This window comes from Nematolebias whitei, chromosome 9, assembly GCF_014905685.2.
Source record: "Nematolebias whitei isolate Nwh7 chromosome 9, NemWhi1, whole genome shotgun sequence".
NCBI lineage: Eukaryota > Metazoa > Chordata > Actinopteri > Cyprinodontiformes > Rivulidae > Nematolebias > Nematolebias whitei.
In genome coordinates this window covers 7,733,315-7,751,820 of record NC_056506.1, presented here as the reverse complement: position 1 = coordinate 7,751,820, position 18,506 = coordinate 7,733,315, and the positions used below count along the sequence as shown (strand labels likewise).

The 18,506-nt window shown below is 40.1% G+C and overlaps 1 protein-coding gene across 1 annotated transcript in view; it reads left to right on the top strand.

Moving 5' to 3' along the window:
* Positions 1–18,506, top strand: part of rnf2 (ring finger protein 2) — a 51,132-nt gene that overhangs the window by 17,172 nt on the left and 15,454 nt on the right. Inside the window, exons 3-8 of the mRNA XM_037682060.1 lie at positions 6,897–7,057; positions 10,207–10,289; positions 11,603–11,735; positions 11,816–11,915; positions 12,053–12,225; positions 12,368–12,557. Coding sequence (XP_037537988.1) covers positions 6,897–7,057; positions 10,207–10,289; positions 11,603–11,735; positions 11,816–11,915; positions 12,053–12,225; positions 12,368–12,557 — 840 coding nt within the window. The remainder of the gene's footprint in view (positions 1–6,896; positions 7,058–10,206; positions 10,290–11,602; positions 11,736–11,815; positions 11,916–12,052; positions 12,226–12,367; positions 12,558–18,506) is intronic.

Sequence of the window (18,506 nt, the reverse complement as noted above, 5' to 3'; positions counted from 1 at the left end):
GAGACACAATCTTATCTAGTTCTAATGTTGTTGTTTATAGAAAGTGGCACGCGCACACGCCGCGCTGCACTATAACATACTAAATGTGCAAATTAATAACAGTTTAATAATAATAAACATTATTTATGTTAGTGTGAGAGATATAATGAAGCTCTGAGTTAAATTAAACTATCTGGACATTATGTAATTCAAATTTAAAATGATGTTAAACATATATCGTGAACACTAAAGTTGAAAATGAAGACATCAGGTTTAATTTTTATTTATTTATTCAACACCACAAACTGTATGTCACGTAAACACTGATAATTAAACTGAACACATAAAAAACATGTAAACTGTAAACCGCGTTAATGAACAACTGCACTCTTGTTTTCATCCGGTATGTAAGTCCCACATTGTTCATCTGGCTCGTTCAAGCTATCACTACTTTGATTAATGCAGCTTAAAACATTGAATGGATTGAATAAAACAACTGAGGGGAATTTTTAATAAATAGTTCATCCAACAGCTCTCTCTTCGACGTCTTCCTGCACTGCACCTGGGCCGAGCCTCGTTCAGAACCAGTCCGCCTGGTAGGAGACAGCTTCTTCTTCTTTCAGGAAAAATAAAAACTCTGTTGTTTTGTAACCAAAGTAAACACAAACTAACATTATTAAGAACATTGATTTACCTACTGTAAAACAACTACTGATTATCACGGAGTAAAGTCCAACATCGTCGACTCGGTTGTGGTCCACTCAGCGACCGGTGTGGAGCTGTTAGACGAAGCGGTCCCGCTTGGCGTCAAATCTGTCAACTCTTATCCACAATCCAGCCAAAATCCAGCTTTTACTTGTTGTTAAATTGTTGTTAGCTGAGCTTTTTAGTTCACAGGAAAGGCGCGTGCCGCATGCGCATTAGGTGAAGGTACAAAATTCACAGCGCCATCTAATGGCCCGGCAGGGTAACTACAGCGGATTCGTGAGGGCGGGGGGGGGAATCCTCCGGATGCATGTAAACCCAAAATCCGTCTGTGTCAAAGCGGATCTTTTCCTTTAATTAACATACGAAAAAACCTACGTTTCCCCCCATCGTGTCCGTGTAAATAGGGCCTTACAATGCTGTTATTGCTAGTATCACTCAGCTCCCTGTTAATAGTAAACAGCCATCAGGGTGCTAATGATCCATCGTTAGGCTGTTGGCAACGGTGTCAGAAGCATCCGTAATGTGGGGGGGACACAATGATGTGTCAGTGTTTCCCCTACCATTATACAGGCAGGGTGCCCCACCCCGTCAACAGAACTGAGCACCCCGCCTACCAAACCGAACTTGCCCCTCCCACCTCCACCCGGCACTGACATATCACTAAGCTAGCGGCATAAAATACAGGCTCTCTAGCTAAAAAGCCAAAGGCAGCACTCACATTGCCTCTTCACTCATGTTGAACGCCCCCCGCTCCCGCTCAAAAACTGTTAGTACAAGCTGCACTCAGACATGTCTCCGTCCCCCCATCAGCAAAAATCATGGATGAGATGAGCACCCTGCCATGGCAAACTAACTAGGGGAAACACTGTGTGTGTAGGTGTGTGTGTGCGTTTGCATGTGTACGCGTGCATGTGTGCGCACGTTTAAAAAAAAAGGCGTTCACTAGTGAACAAAAAAGCAACATTTCACCTAGATTTCTTTTAATTCCACACATTTAAAACATGATTCTCACCAAGTTTGTGTAAATTCAGCTGTGAGTTTAAAGTAATTTTAACTTTAATACACTTTAATACAGAGCGTCTGATCGGCACTATTTGTTTTTATAGAGAAATAAAAAACATCACCAATATACTTTTTTTTACTTGTGTTCAACACTACTCATCTAAATGATGTTTCTCATGAAGCTTGAGGACAATGAGGTGTGAGGTTTTAAAGATATTTTAACTTTAATGCAACTTAACACAGTGTCTTTTACACCTGCAGCGTCTTACAGCGTCACAGTTACTGCTAAGCTAACATGCTACAGATGTAGAGCTCCACTTCTCTCCTCCTAACATGAATATATGTTTATGATCAACCCCCGGTCAACAACTGCCCGCACAAAGCTCGCTAAACTGGCGAGCAAGTAACACAGAGGTTTCTCGACCTTCTCCACCTGTGCGCGTTTTCTGCCGAAGCAGGAGGAGACGCACAGAAACACTGCAGGTGTTACACCATATTCTGTGACCACCGTATATTGTGACTGTGGCAACAGGCTGCTGTGTTTAGAGTTGGAAGTAACCAGGAAAACCTGGAGTGGAGTTTTAGTGGCCTGAGTATTCTCCTATTAATCAAGTGGAATGGATTTGTTCACGAAGAAAGAGAAACTGCGCCTCCTGAACTAATGTTTTATAGTAAAAGTGTGTGTGTGGGGGGGGGGGGTCCAAATGAACGTTTTTGGAATTCAATTCAGTTTATTTATATAGCGCCAAATCACAACAAAGTTGTCTCAGGGCACTTTACAGAAACATTCACATACATAAAAGACAATTAGTAGTTCTCTATCTAAGGAATCCAGCAAACAAGTTGAATCTTGGCTTCGTTGCAGTCTCCCATCCTGAGCAATCACAGTGGCAACAGTGGAAAGGAAAAACTCCCTTTTAAAAGGAAGAAACCTCCAGCAGAACCAGGCTCAGGACAAGCGGCCATCTGCTTTGACCGGCTGGTTGAGAGGACAGGGAGGAGAGACAGACGAACACAGAATGGTAGGTCCAGGTATAAGTCCAGGTGTATCTGAAAGACAAAAAAACACATGTTAAGGATAGAAAAAATAATTACAAATACAAAACAGGTTGAGCAGAGTAAGTAAAGACAGTAGCATAGTGAAAATTGTGGTCAGTTTGTCCTCCAGCAGTCTAAGCCTATAGCAGCATAACTAAGGGACAGCTCAGGAAACCCAAGCCGACCCTAACTACAGGATTTAGCAAAAAGGAAAGTCTTAAGCCTAGTTTTAAAACTGGACAATGTGTCAGCCTCACGGACAGAGATTGGAAGTTGGTTCCACAAGAGAGGAGCCTGATAACTGAAAGATCTGCCTCCCATTCTGTTTTTGTAAATTCTAGGAACCACAAGTAAACCTGCAGTCTGAGAGCGAAATGCTCTGTTAGGAAAATATGGAACAATAAGTTCTGTAATATAATATGGAGCCAGGTTGTTGAGAGCTTTGTAGATTAGAAGTAAGATTTTGAATTCTATTCTGGATTTGACAGGGAGCCAATGGAGAAAAACTAAAACTGGAGAAATATGATCTCGCCTACTAACTCCGGTTAAGACTCTGGCAGCAGCATTTTGAATCAACTGAAGACGTTTTAAAGAAGTATTTAGACATCCAGATAATAAACCATTGCAATAGTCCAGTCTAGATGTGACAAATGCATGGACCAGTTTTTCTGCATCATTTTTAGATGAGATGTTTCTAATTTTAGTGATATTACGCAGGTGGAAGAAGGTGGTTCTAGTAATGTTTTTAATGTGGGGGATAAAAGACATGTCCTGATCAAAAATAACACCAAGATTTTTAACAATAGAGTTGGAGGACAGATTAATGCCATCTAAGGAAAGACTGAAAAATTCATTCCTAAGGTGCTCAGGTCCAAAAACCAAAACCTCAGTTTTGTCTGTGTTCAACAGGAGAAAATTAAGAGTCATCCAGGTTTTTATGTCTTTAAGACATGCTTGTAGTCTAAGTAGCTGATATGATTCATTGGGTTTAATGGACAAATATAATTGTGTGTCATCAGCATAACAATGGAAATTTATCCCATGCTGTTTAATAACTTTACCTAATGGAAGCATATATAAAGTAAAGAGTATTGGCCCAAGCACTGAGCCCTGAGGAACTCCATGACTAACTTTGGTGTATGAAGAAGATTTATTATTTACATTTACAAACTGGAATCTATCAGATAGATATGATTCAAACCACTTTAGAGCCATTCCTGTAATCCCAATATCATATTCAAGCCTCTGTAGTAAAATATTGTGATCAACTGTATCAAATGCAGCACTGAGGTCTAACAGGACCAGTAGAGACACAAGTCCATTGTCTGAAGCCATGAGAATATCATTAGTGACTTTTACTAGTGCTGTTTCTGTGCTATGATGAGCTCTAAACCCTGACTGAAACTCTTCAAACAGATTATTTCTTTGTAGATGTTCACACAACTGACCTGCAACTATTTTCGCTAGAATTTTTGAGATGAAATTTAGATTAGATATAGATCTATAGTTGGCCAGAATTTCTGAATAAAGATCAGACTTTTTAAGTAAAGGTTTAATTACAGCAACCTTAAAGCGCTGTGGTACATAACCATCCATTAAAGACAAATTAAGTAGATCCAAAATGTGGACATTAATTAGAGGGAATACCTCTTTTAACAGTCTGGTTGGGATCTAGCAGACATGTGGATGGTTTGGATGAGGTTATTATTTTTGACAATTCAGAGAGCTCAACAGGACGAAAACTGTCCAAACTTAAATCAGGCTCTAGTGAAATTTTTAAAGTTGCCTCATTTGACAGGGGACTAGAGATAGTAGAAGGAAGGATGGTTTGAATTTTCTCTCTTATTGAAATAATTTTATTTATAAAGAATCTCATGAAGTCATCACTACTTATAGTTGTAGGGATACATGGTTCAACAGAAATTGGACTTTTAATTAGTCTAGCAGTAGTACTAAACAGAAACCTAGGGTTATTTTTATTCTCCTCTATTAAAGATGAGTATTATAAAGTTCTAGCTTTACGGAGAGCTTTTTTATATGTTAGCAGACTATCTTTCCAAGTTAAATAAAATTCTTCAACATTAGTAGAGCGCCATTTTCTCTCCTGGTTTCTAGATGCCTGCTTTAAAGTACGTAACTCAGAATTGAACAAAGGAGCCAGTTTCCTCTGACTGATTACTTTCTTTTTCAATGTGGGGGGGACTTCACATATAATGGTTGCGACGCCTATGGCTGATGGTCTTTCTTGATTATGTGAGCAGCTGGTTTTCGCAGTCAGCAGCAAACTGGTTGATCCACTCTGAGAAGGTGCTATTTACAAGACTGAGGTGAATACAGCACCTCAGACTGAAGTTTTTCAGATGAAAGACAAAACGTTTCTACAAATTTTCTTTTTTTTTTTTTTTTTTTTTAATGTCCAGAGGACCAGATTTAGCTTTTTTGGATTTTTCTACCTGGATTATTGAGCATGCATCAGGATAAAAACTAAAAACCGTGATGTTTCATACCTTAAGTGTCTGGACTTGGTGGCTGTAAACAGCAGGGGTGGGAGGTCAGATCTTTTTTTGGATGCATCACATTGTGGACATGACTGAGTATAAATCATTTTAGACATTTGAAAACAGATTAAGATTTATTTTCAAATGTCTAAAATTATTTATTTATATTGTACAAACTGCAGCTGGCCGTTAAAAGGCTGATGCTCATGTCTCCTCATGCTTCTTGTGCTCAACAGAATTTTTGGTTCAGATGATAAAACATTAGTTTCTACCTTGGATCATAACAATTTTTTGCTCATTTTAAAGAGTTTGTGCCTTGATGGAGGTCAGTCCCTTGGTTGTCAAACCATTACTGAAGTAACATTTGGAGGTTGACACCCTGCTCTAATCCTCACTGGTCCATTTGTTAACTGTAGACCGTCACATGACCCAGACATGATGGCCAAGGCGGGCCATTGGTAGCACCAGCTGATAGGCTTCATATCATAAATTGGTGTACAAACTGTTCAGTTTGTGTACTGCTACATGTGTCAGTGTATAAGTCATGAGGACCCAAGCTTAGCATGTTGCATGCACTGGGGAAGGTAAACGATCGTCACATCAATATTACAAAATGACACCTTTATTACAGATTGGTGCAGTTTTATTATGTATTAATATGTAGGCCTGTCACAATAACAAAATTTTCTGGGTGATTAATTGTCTCAGAAACTTTTGCAATAAACAATAGTATTGTTTGAAATTTGACAGTAATTAGTAATTGTCAAATTTAAGAAGAAATCTTGGTTAATTTTGTGTGTAGTAACTTTTTTGACCACTGGATGGCAGTAAAAGACTGTTTGAACCGAAGGATGGATAGTGAGGGAGCGAGCAGCGTGTCTCTTTAAGAAAAATGGGAGGGAGGCCCCTTGACGTGACATGGGCTGTATCTCGTTCCTGTTTTTTGGTTCTCAAAATGGTGGCCGCTCGATGTGGTTTGAGCTCTTTAGCATAGCATTTTTCACACAAAGCTTTTAATAAAAATATCAGTAAACAAGTTCTCAGCTTCTTTTTGCAGCGAAAAACAATTTTTTAAACGAAGGCACGGGTTTCAACCGTGAATTTTGGAGCTTTGACAAGACAGAGATTTTTCCCCGAGGTCGACCTGTTAGCTTAGCTCGTAGCTTAGCTTCTCAGCTTAGCTGCTTTAAATTATACAAAAACACGATTTTGGACGGTTAACACAGATTTAAAAGAGAAATGAGAAAGGGAGGGGTCAGTGAAGAGCACCAGAGTTGAGCCGTGTCTTCAGTAGAAAGAAAGAGACACGAAGAAACGATAAAGCCGATAAATGAAAATGAGGTAGATAATTTTCATTTATCATGCGACTAATTGATATATTGTTTATTGTGACAGGCCTATTAATACAGAATAGGAAGTAGGAAGATAAAAAGACAGAGTTTGTCACTGACACTGTCTTGTTTGTCTTCCACAGTCAAAGCCATGAGGAAATATGGAACTTTTTGTTTTGTATGCATGCTGTCAAAATTACACAAAACGTAACAGATTTGATCAAATGTAAACAAAATATTCTGAAAGCATTGGTTGATAAGGAAAGAGCTTTTTGAACCCAGTTGGTTGCTTTGAATCTCTGTAGCTTCATAACATGTTGTTTTTTTCTGTCTGTCATAGGAGGCTATAACAGATGGCTTAGAGATAGCAGTGTCCCCCAGGTCCTTGCACAGCGAACTTATGTGTCCCATCTGCTTGGACATGTTGAAGAACACAATGACAACCAAAGAATGTCTGCACCGCTTCTGTGCTGATTGTATCATCACAGCTTTGAGATCTGGGTGAGGTTTTTGTTTGCAGAAAGAAAACACCAGGATTACACACTGTGCCCATAAAAAAATCATCCCACCCCCCCTTGTATGTTTCATGCTTTGATAGTATGTGTGACTTTATGTATTTCAGTTTTTAATTGTAATATTCTGTAGAAATTTGAATTTATTTTGACAATACTTTGGTTTATTGATTGATTGATTGATGGTCAAAAAAGCCCATTTATATTGACTCAGAATAATTTTTACCAGTAATAAAAGCACAAAACATCCAAGGAGGTTAAAGTTCAATTGTTGCATTCATACTTAAAATCATTGCTTTTCTTTGGTGTTACAAGATTTTAGAGGGAGCCTGGTTAGCCTGATGACATCACTTGTTCTGGGTGCTCAGTCAGTGTTTTGCCCTAAGTTTTGCTGACTGGACTCATAGGGAAGATCATTACAAAATGTGCTTTTCTTTCATTTTCATATCATGAAAGATAAATGTGTAGGTACAATTAGGCTATTCGTGTATGTTTTTGTACAGATAACATAACATACAGCATGCAAGAAGTATTACCAATGCAGGGTTCCCAGCACCTCTGGAAATCAAGGAAAACCTGGAAAATAACTCACATTTTTCAGACAGAGAAAACTCAGGGAATTTGAACCCTGATCTGCTGATTAAAAGATAATCTTTCAAAGATTTTAACTTGTACATTGAAGTATTCTAGTATCGTTGAGTCCATGTTCTGCCTCTACATTGAACACAGTACATGGATCTTTACTGACTGGCTGAGGTGACTTTAGTTTCTGATGTTATACAGTATAATTAATTATTAGGGATGATTGCTGTATGCACGTACTGTAGGCTCCAGTATATTTCCTGTCATCTCTGGATGTGACTGCTCACCACATGCTTGCGTTTCATCTGACTGAAATATCTCCTGGAATTTCAGGATTTACTCAGGATCAGGGAATTTATTCAAGGATTCAAGGATTTGTATTGTCATACCAGCTCACATTTGCATGTTAACGGTATGAAATTCAGACTCGCGTCCCAGATCAAGAAGCCTAACAAATAAACAAATACAGAATAGTTTAAATATATACACATGTGTACACAAACACACGCACGTGTGTACATGCATGCACGCGTAAAATAAGGTTAAAAAAAAGTGAGATGAAGCTGAATTAAGTGCAGCTCGAGTTTAGCACTGACAGCTGCTCTGAATCAGCCGCCTGCTTGGGGGGCTGCTCCCCAGTCGCACCCTCCCTCTGCCATGCCACAAGGTGATGCAGACGCTCTCCACCACACAACGATAGCTCCCCAGGACAGAGCCCTCCCAGTTCCCAAGTCCAGCTCCTTCTTTCATGAACACACAGAGATCCCCCCCCCCCCCCCCCCCCGTGTTTTTCCCGACCAATGGTTACGATCCACTCAGAATAACTGAAGACCGTTGATCTGGAAAGCTGAGTCCGACATGTTAATGTTAAGCAAGGTTTACATTAGGCAAAGAACAGCACAGTTCTTCATCTCTGTAGAAACACTCATCCTCAGATGTAACAAGTCCACTTTGTTATCCACTGAGCGGACATTGGCCAGAAAGAGAGTAGGAATCGGTGGCCTTCTAGCCTTTAGCTGGGCCCTGCTCCGATCTTGATTTCTAGTATCACTTAGCCCTCTGTGAATAGCAAGCAGCCATCAGGGCACTAATGATCCATTGTTAGGCTGATGGTCCTCATGTGAACAGCTAGTTCTGGTTGTCAACAACAAACTGATTGATCCACTATGGGAATGTGTTATTTTGTTAGTTTGTTGCAGCTCCTCAGACTGATGGTCTTTTGGATCTTCTTCTTCTTTCGGCTTTTCCCTCTTCAGTGGTCTCCACAGCGAGTCATCCTCCTCCATCTCACTCTGTCCTCTGCATCCTCTGTCCTCACTCCAACTACCTCCATGTCCTCTCTAACTGCATCCATACATCTCCTCTTTGTCTTTTTTCTGGCAGCTGCATTTCTAATATCCTTCTACCAATATACCCACTGTCCCTTCTCTGGACATGTCCAAACCATCTCAGTCTGGCCTCTCTAACTTTATCTCCCAGTTGTTCAACCTGTGCTGTCCCTCTGATGATCTCATTTCTAATCTTCTCCATCCTTGTCTCTCCTAAGGAGAACCTCAACATCTTCATTTCTTCCACTTCCAGTTTTTTCTCCTGTCTTTTTGTCCATGTCTCCAGACCATACAACATAGCTGCTCTCACCACTGTCTTGTAAACTTTTCCTTTGACCTTTGCTGACACTTTTTTGTTGTTGTCACAAATCACTCCTGAAACTTTTCTCCATCCACTCCATCCTGCCTGGACTCTCTTCTTCACCTCTTTACCACACTTCCCATTTTCCTGGACAGTGGGCCTCAAGTACTTGAAGTCCTGCACCTTTGTGACCTCTGCTCCTTGTAGCCTCACTGTTCCACCAGCTTCTCTCTCATTCACACATGGACTCTGTCTTACTAAGGCTGACTTTCATTCCTCTTCTTTCAAGTGCATACCTCCAACTTCTCTTCCAGACTGATAAGTCTTTTGGTTAATAGACAAAATGTTTCAACAAGTTTTTAATTATTATTTTTTTACTCCATCCAGAATACCTGACTTAACTTTGTTAGGCCAGGGAATTTAGTTTTCATAAAATGCTGGGAACCCTGCATGTGTGGCTTCTATGTGTAAAGAGTGCAGTGATAGACGTCGCTCTTCACAAGATGGCTCCCACATACTCGCAAGAAATCTCACCTGGCGCTGTCATTGGCCATTCCAGTGCTTCTCTAGGCTTGAGATCAGGATAGACAACTAAAAAAACCTTTCACCCCATGGCTGATGTTGCTCCTCCTTTATCACATGGCTGTTCAACTGAGAGGTCAGCTTCAAGCAGCCCTAAAAGGGTTCTGTGATTGTGGTATTGGAATGCGTTTATAAGTACAAGTACGGATAAACTGTATTTGACTGATGCTTGATACTGAAATTTGCACCAGTGCATCCCTAGTTAGATGTGTTTTTGTTCATCTCAGGCTGTTTTTGCCTCATTTTAAGACTTCTTAACAACCAGATGCTTTTAATTCTGGTTTGATACTTTAGTGCAGATGCAACACTTATACATTTGCCTGATGCTCTTTCTTTTTCTTGCAGTAATAAAGAGTGTCCTACCTGTCGTAAAAAACTTGTTTCTAAGAGGTCGCTGCGTCCAGACCCAAACTTTGATGCTCTGATTAGTAAGTAACCACAAAGAACTGAGGAGTTTGTTATTTTTGAAAATAGTCTCTGAGCCAAAAATACTGCCATCACAAGAGTTGTTTTTTATACTCCTTAAAAATGTTTCCTAGCTTTTACTATTTATGCTATTTTCAAACATGCAGGTCATTCTAAATATGAACTATTTTAGTTATTTTCATGTGGAACAGAGAAACATGTTTTGGCTTCTTACTAAAATTAATTTTCTGTTGGACTTGGGTTTGACTTCTTTAGTGGGGATAACACCCAGCCATCTGTCTCCTGTCATGGCACCCTTCAGATCAATTTCTTTGATTTTATGTATTTTCGTGGGGTTTTTTTTTGTTTTGTTTTTTACGCTTGTTGAAAGGTGGATGTATTATGGTACAGAATAGTCTGTGTCCATCCGTAAACTTTATCTTGTCCCGCTCATAATTTTGATCCACTTAAGATAATTTAATGAAACTTCATACACATATGCATCATCACCTAGATGGAGTTTTGCATACACCTTTCATCAACATACCTCCATGTTCAAGGTCATAGTTAAAACTTTGCTTGTCCAAACCTTCCGATCTAATTTCACAAAACTGTATACACATTTGTGCCATCACTTGTTGCGTAATATTGTCATCACCCCTCAAAGGGTACACAAGGTCTTTGCTTGTCCTGGCCATTGCTATAGACTCTGTGTAGTGGTTTGTGGGCAGGCATGTAATGTGCCATATTGTTTAAATTGTGTGTTGCAGCCATAAAACTTTGCTCTTGTACATTTGTACAATTAAGACAAGATGGTTATGTAGACCTTAAAATTATCTAAAATACTATCAGCAGTGCTTGTTTATAGTAAAAGAAACATAATGAATCCATTATTGAAGTAGTGTTTGGAGGCTGACACCCTGCCCTAATCCTCACTTGGTCCATTTCTTAACTGTAGACCGCCACATGACCCAGACATGATGGCTGAGATGGGCAGTTGGTAGCACACACACACACACACACACACACACACACACACACACACACACACCAATGTTTAAGACTACCATGGTGCAGCATAATATCGCAACACTGAAGAGACATTTTCAAGTTACTTTTTTTTTACATCAATTTTGATCAGATAGAATCAGAACTGCAATGAAATATTACAAGACAACATTACATAACTAGTTTATATTTAAAAAAAAAAAAAGTGTTTTTATTAAGGTCAAGACCAGTAGAAAAATCATTCAGTTTTATTGTCCGGTCAGCTAGGAAATGGCACAAAAATGGCACTTTTGAGCCTCGGACTTAAAACTAATTTCCACAATTTTAGGTAAGATTTATCCCAGCCGTGATGAGTACGAAGCCCACCAAGAGAGAGTTTTGGCCCGCATTAGCAAACACAACAATCAGCAGGCCTTGTCCCACAGCATAGAAGAGGGGCTCAAGATACAGGCTATGACCAGGTAAACGCGCTACAAATATGACAAATGCATGACTAAAGTAGTTTGCTAACTGAAAATTGATGGAGGTTTATTATTGTCAGACTGCAGCGTGGCAAGAGACACACGGTTGAGAATGGTAGCGGAGCTGAGGACAATGGAGACTCCTCGCACTGTAGCAACGCTTCTGTCCACAGTAACCAGGTGTGTGCCATTTTGCAGGAAGCTAACATACGTAACATAACCAAGAATCAAATGATTGCTATGTTTCCAGTGAGCCATAGTTACACTCAAGGACCACAAACACATTCAGGATCTTAAAATGAGAAATCTTTCTCTAGGAGGCAGGCCCAAGTATCAAGCGCACCAAGACGAGCGATGACAGTGGTTTGGACATGGATAATACTGCAGAGAACGGGGGCGGAGACTCTGTAATAGATGGGGGCACCAGCGAAATAGAGTTAGTGTTTAGGCCTCATCCCACTTTGATGGAAAAAGATGATGGGCATAACAAGTAGGTACACAGAAATGTGTTTTCTGCAAATACTTCTAATTATTGAATATTTAATGTGACCTTTAAAAAAATTTTTTTTTAAAGTGCATTCATGTCTGGTTATGTGCATTCATTTACATGACTGTTCTTCACTGGATGAAAGTGTGGAGTTTGTCCCTCGCTACATAAAGACATCTGGCAACGCTACAGTGGATCACCTGTCGAAGTACCTGGCGGTCCGACTGGCTCTGGAGGAGCTGAGGAGAAACGCTGAGGCCAGTCCGGTTAATGTAGAGGCAGCGTCTGAGAAACAGTACACCATCTACATACCTACTGCTGCAAACCAGTTCACTGTGAGTACACACACACTGGATCGAACCGAAGAAACGTGCACACTCCATCCAAAAACCATACCTAATAAAGGAGTCTCAAATAGTTAGAAAAATGTTGTTAATGTAGACATTAGTACAAACTTCAACATGAAGATCAACCTTTGGAAGAACAGTAAGGCCAACTGCAAGTTTGTAATTTTTTCTTTAAAACTAGTAATTTTATCAAATTGCAGGTGGTCATTTTAGATTACCATTAAACTTGTTTTTCTTGTGTATTCCTGTACTGAGATAATCTATTCTATGTTGAGTTTAAACTGCACAATTTGAATCCAATATTAGAGGAGTTGAAAGTTTTTTTTTCTTGATTTGGGTCATGGACTGTCCTTATGAAGCGAAAGTGAGTTCTGAAGACAGACCAGTGTAGAATTGCTGGACTAGAAGGACAGGTGTTATTTTCTGAACTGTTAAAGATGTGAGCTGGCTGTGGACCACCGGATCCGGAAAACCCCTCCGGCCCACGTCTTTCCCCCCGGCTCGAACCTCCCTCAGAAGTGGCAACTATACTAATCAATAAATCAAGGAAATGTCAATTAAGTTTTATCAATTATATTAGAAAAGGCAGGAAAAGATTACATTTTACAGCGCTGGACTCTCCGGACTGTGACACGTTCACAGACCCAGAAGAGCCCCGATGTCTCGTGTTATTACTCCTTTATAGGGTCCTAGACTCCGCCTTCGCAGAAGGGGAGCTCAACCTATCCGTGTTTTAGGGGGCGTGATTAAGTGTGATTTTATGTGGACTGACGTGTTAGGAAAATATGAGATAGTACTTCAAAAGCCTTTCTACGTGATGTGGCAAGCCAATTAAACTATTTCTTGACTGATATTGAAAATCCCAGGGAGACTCTTTTTAGAGTTGCTGGCCCAGTTTAACCCAGTCAGAACCGGGTCATAATTTCATTATAATCCCATCTCTGAGCAGATCAAAACCATAGGACCAGTCTAAATTAAAAATATCTTAACAGAACCTCATTAGAAATACGAGTGTAGTTTGATTACAGAGGAAGCTGCATCACTGTTCTTCTCTCTGCTCCCTCAGGAAAATGTGTGTGAAGCGTGAACGTTTCATTGATAAACCAGGAGTTTAGTCTTTGATGATGGGCAAATGATACGCATGCACGTGTGTGTGTTTTCTCAAAAACAAATCTTTTACATTTTTAACAAAGAACCTTGTTCTTCTGTCTAAAAACTACATATTTTTAACGAGTAATGTAAATGTAATAATTAGTTTGTACAAATAAACAAAACATAGCTTGACCATTCTTTCTAAACTTTTATTTGCTGACACGGGATTGAAACATTCAGGTTTTCAGTCACACTCATGACATTGTTGTGGCTCCAGTTGTCCAGAAGATATCTCCTTCACTGAAGCTTTGAAACTGTAAATCTTTTTTGGCACAATTGTAAGAAAAGCCTCAGAGCTTCTTGAGGCTTCATCTGCCCATCCCTAGTCTACGCTTTCTTCAAACCATCACCCCGTCGGCCTGGAGTCCTGGTTCCTGGAGCGAGTCCTGGCTACTGGAGTGAGTCCTGACTACTGGAGTGAGTCCTGGCTACTGGAGCGCTGCTAACGGGAGCTACTCTTCGTGGTTCTGAGCTAGCAGTTTTTCACCAGTGCAGAACCAACCTTACCACCAAAACTTTCATATGACTGCATCTATTAGTAGGGTTGTAAAATTAATTGTCATCACATTATCAGTGAGTTTAAAATCAGTATCTGGAAGACCTGCTTGGACTGCAATAAATGATAGACTCGGTTCTGCAGAAAAGCTTCTTCCAATTAAGACAGGTAGCTAAGCTCAAGTCAGTAAATGGTAAATGGACTGTACTTATATAGCGCCTTTCTATCTTATTTCAAGATACTCAAAGCTCTTTACACTACAATCTGTGTCCTCATTTACCCATTCATACAGCACTCTACTAGATCTCTACAAAGCTAATTGAACAAATCATTCTAAAGAGACTAATCAGTGCTTTTAGATCACATTCGTACACCGATGGGACACACATCAGAGGCTATGAGGGGTTCAGTGTCTTGCCCGGGGACACTTCGACATGTGACTGCTTGTGGATTTGAACCCCCAACTCTCGCATTGCAGGACAACTGCTCTAACCACTCAGCCACAGCCCCCAGTATTGTCCAGACCCGACCTTGAGAAACTAGTCCATGCCTTTGTCACGACCCGATTGGACTATTGCAATGCACTCTATGCTCGGGTCAGCCAGGCCTCCATCTCACGTCTTCAGCTCGTCCAGAATGCTGCTGCTCGGCTTTTAACCGGAACTCGTAGGTCTGAACATATTACTCTAGTTCTGTCCTCCCTTCACTGGCTCCCTGTTCGTACTAGGATAGTCTTGAAAATTCTTCTATTGACCTTCAAATGCTTAAATGGCCTCACATCCCTTTACCTCTCTGAGCTACTGGAACCTTACGTTCCCTCTCGGGCCCTGAGATCATCCGATCAGCTGCTTTTGGCTGTTCCAAAAACAAGACTGAAGCTCAGAGGAGATCGGGCTTTTTCAGTCATGGGCCCCAAACTCTGGAACAACCTGCCCCCCAACATCAGGCAGGCCACCTCCATTCCTCACTTCAAATCCCTGCTTAAAACACATCTGTTATCACAGGCATTTCACACAGTGTAAATTGATTTAGTGTTTTTTGTTCTGTGATCCTATGTTTTAAATGCTTTTTATTAATTCTTCAGTATTATTATTAGTATATTGTATTTTTTTTCATTAATTTTACTCCTATTGAATGTTGTTGTTGTTAAGCACTTTGATAACAGGCTCTGTTTTAAATGTGCTCTATAAATTAAATTGACTTGATATAGACCATTATATTTTAAGTACTACATATTTTCTGCATGCTGATATCAGTGGCGGGCACAGTTCAGCTAATTGTAGAACAAAGTTTTCATTAAGTGGATTAGAGTTTTTGCTAACTTTGGATAATGTTAACGGAATTAGGTTCTGCTAAATTAGACTTTGCCAACTTTAAGTCCGCTAACAAGATGCACAAGCTTGTGGACAAGGAACATGGTGGCGGATCGGTGAACAGCGTCTTGCTGAGCTCCCGTCAGCCCTGCTGAAAAATAGTCTTTTATAATTATATCCTTGCTACCTTCACGCTGGATTTTTTTTGTCAGACTGGTGTCGCCGCATAACTGACTCGACAGACCTGTGATATGGCCTTTTAACAAAAAAATAATAATCGAAAACAGCACAGCAGTGGCTTCCCCCATGTAGCCTGTTGTTACCGCTGCGGCCTTGGGCCGCTGGATTGGAAAAGCATTTTCCAACATCATTGGAGCAGGTGCATCAGCCCCACCTTCGCCAGGCTCTGGAGCGACGGACGACTCGGCTCTGAGGTCAGAAATTCAGGCCTCAATTAAATCTGAAGTCACAGCGATAATTAGGATGGAGATAGGAGCGGCTCTGACTGGTGATTTTAATTTTATTGAGAGCAAATTGCAGGCGGTCCGAGCGAAACTGGCTAATTCCACTGCAGGCCTGAGAGCAGAATTTGACCGAGCCACATTAAGGGTTTCAGAGACTGAGAATGGGCTGTCTTTATGCTCAAATGAAATAGAGAATCTGCGTGGAACAGTGGTGGAATTAAAAACTGAAGTCAATGGACTTAAAAAAACAGCTCAAATTCATGGAGGGACATAGGAAGTGTGACAATATTAACTTCAAGTTGTGTTTATCATATGACAGGTTAACACAGGGTTAACAGTACAATGAAATAGGATAAGAATAGATTTGACTCGCTAAAAAAAAAAAAAAAAAATCAAAGAACAAACCCACAAGAAAATACAAAAAAGCATGCAATAAGGGTACACAAAAAAAGTACCAAAAAGTGAAAAAGTAATTAATTTAAATATTTACAATGTCCTAAAGAGAGATATTGAGCAACAACATGGTAGAATATAATGGTGCAGCAGAATGAATATGAATAATTATTTCGATATATATATATATATATATATATATAGTGAGGAAAATACGTATTTGAACACCCTGTGACTTTGCAAGCAATAGCAATTATGGAGGGGTCTGGAATTTTCATCTTACGTGCATGTCCAACGTGAGAGACATAATCTAAAAAAAAAAAAAGTAAATCACAATGTATGATTTTTTTTAAAAATAATTTATTTGTGTGTTACTGCTGCAAATAAGTATTTGAACACCTGCCAATCAGCAACAATTCTGGCCCTCAAAGACCTGTTAGTCTGCCTCTAAAAAGTCCACCTCCACTCCACTTATTATTCTAAATTAGAATGGTAAATGGACTGTACTTATATGGTGCCTTTCTATCTCATTTCAAGATACTCAAAGCTCTTTACACTACAATCTGTGTCCTCATTTACCCATTCATACAGCACTCTACTAGATCTACAAAGCTAAATGAACAAATCATTCTAATGAGACTAATCAGAGCTTTAGATCACATTCATACACTGATGGAACACACATCAGAGGCTATGAGGGGTTTAGTGTCTTGCCAAGGGACACGTCAGCATGAAGTAGCATGAAGAAGCGCCTGTTTGAGGTTGTTAGCTTTATAAAGACACCTGTCCACCCCATACAATCAGTAAGACTCTAACTACTAACATGGCTAAGACCAAAGAGCTGTCCAAATACACTAGAGACAAAATTGTAGACCTCCACAAGGCTGGAAAGGGCTACAGGGCAATTGCCAAGCAGCTTGGTGAAAAAAGATCAACTGTTGGAGCAATTATTAGAAAATGGAAGAAGCTAAACATGACTGTCATTCTCCCTCGGACTGGGGCTCCATGCAAGATCTCACCTCGTGGCGTATCAATGATCCTAAGAAAGGTGAGGAATCAGCCCAGAACTACACGGGAGGAGCTGGTCAATGACCTGAAGAGAGCTGGCACCACTGTTTCCAAGGTTACTGTGGGTAATACACTAAGACGTCATAGTTTAAAATCATGCATGGCACGGAAGGTTCCCCTGCTTAAATCAGCCCACATCCAGGCCCGTCTTAAGTTTGACCATGACCATTTGGATGATCCAGAGGAGTCATGGGAGAAAGTTATGCAGTCAGATGAGACCAAAATAGAACTTTTTGGTCTTAATTCCACTCGCCGTGTTTGGAGGACGAAGAATGATGAGTACCATCCCAAAAACATCATGCCTACTGTGAAGCATGGGGGTGGAAGCATCATGTTTGGGGGTGTTTTTCTGCACATGGGACCGGACGACTGCACTGTATTAAGGAGAGGATGACCGGGGCCATGTATTGCGAGATTTTGGCAACAACCTCCTTCCCTCAGAGCATTGAAGATGGGTCGTGGCTGGGTCTTCCAACATGACAATGACCCGAAGCACACAGCCAGGAGAACCAAGGAGTGGCTCTGTAAGAAGCATATCAAGGTTCTGGAGTGGCCTAGCTAGTCTCCAGACATAAACCCTATAGAAAATCTTTGGAGGGAGCTCAAATTCAGTGTTTCTCAGCGACAGCCCAGAAACCTGGCTGATCTAGAGAAGATCTGTGGAGGAATGGACCAAAATCTCTGCTGCAGAAAACCTGGTGAAAAACTACAGGAAACCTTTGACATCTGTAACTGCAAACAAAGGCTACTGTACCAAATATTAACATTGATGTTCACAGGTGTTCAAATACTTATTTGCAGCAGTAACACACAAATAAATTATTTTAAAAAAATCGTACATTGTGACTTCCGGATTTAAAAAATTTTTTTTTAGATTATTTCTCTCACAGTGGACATGCACCTAAAATGAAAATTTCAGCCCTCTCCATGATTTCTAAGTGGGAGAACTTGCAAAGTCGCAGGGTGTTCAAATACTTATTTTCCTCTGTGTGTGTGTGTGTGTGTATATATATATATATATATATATATATATATATATATATATATATAT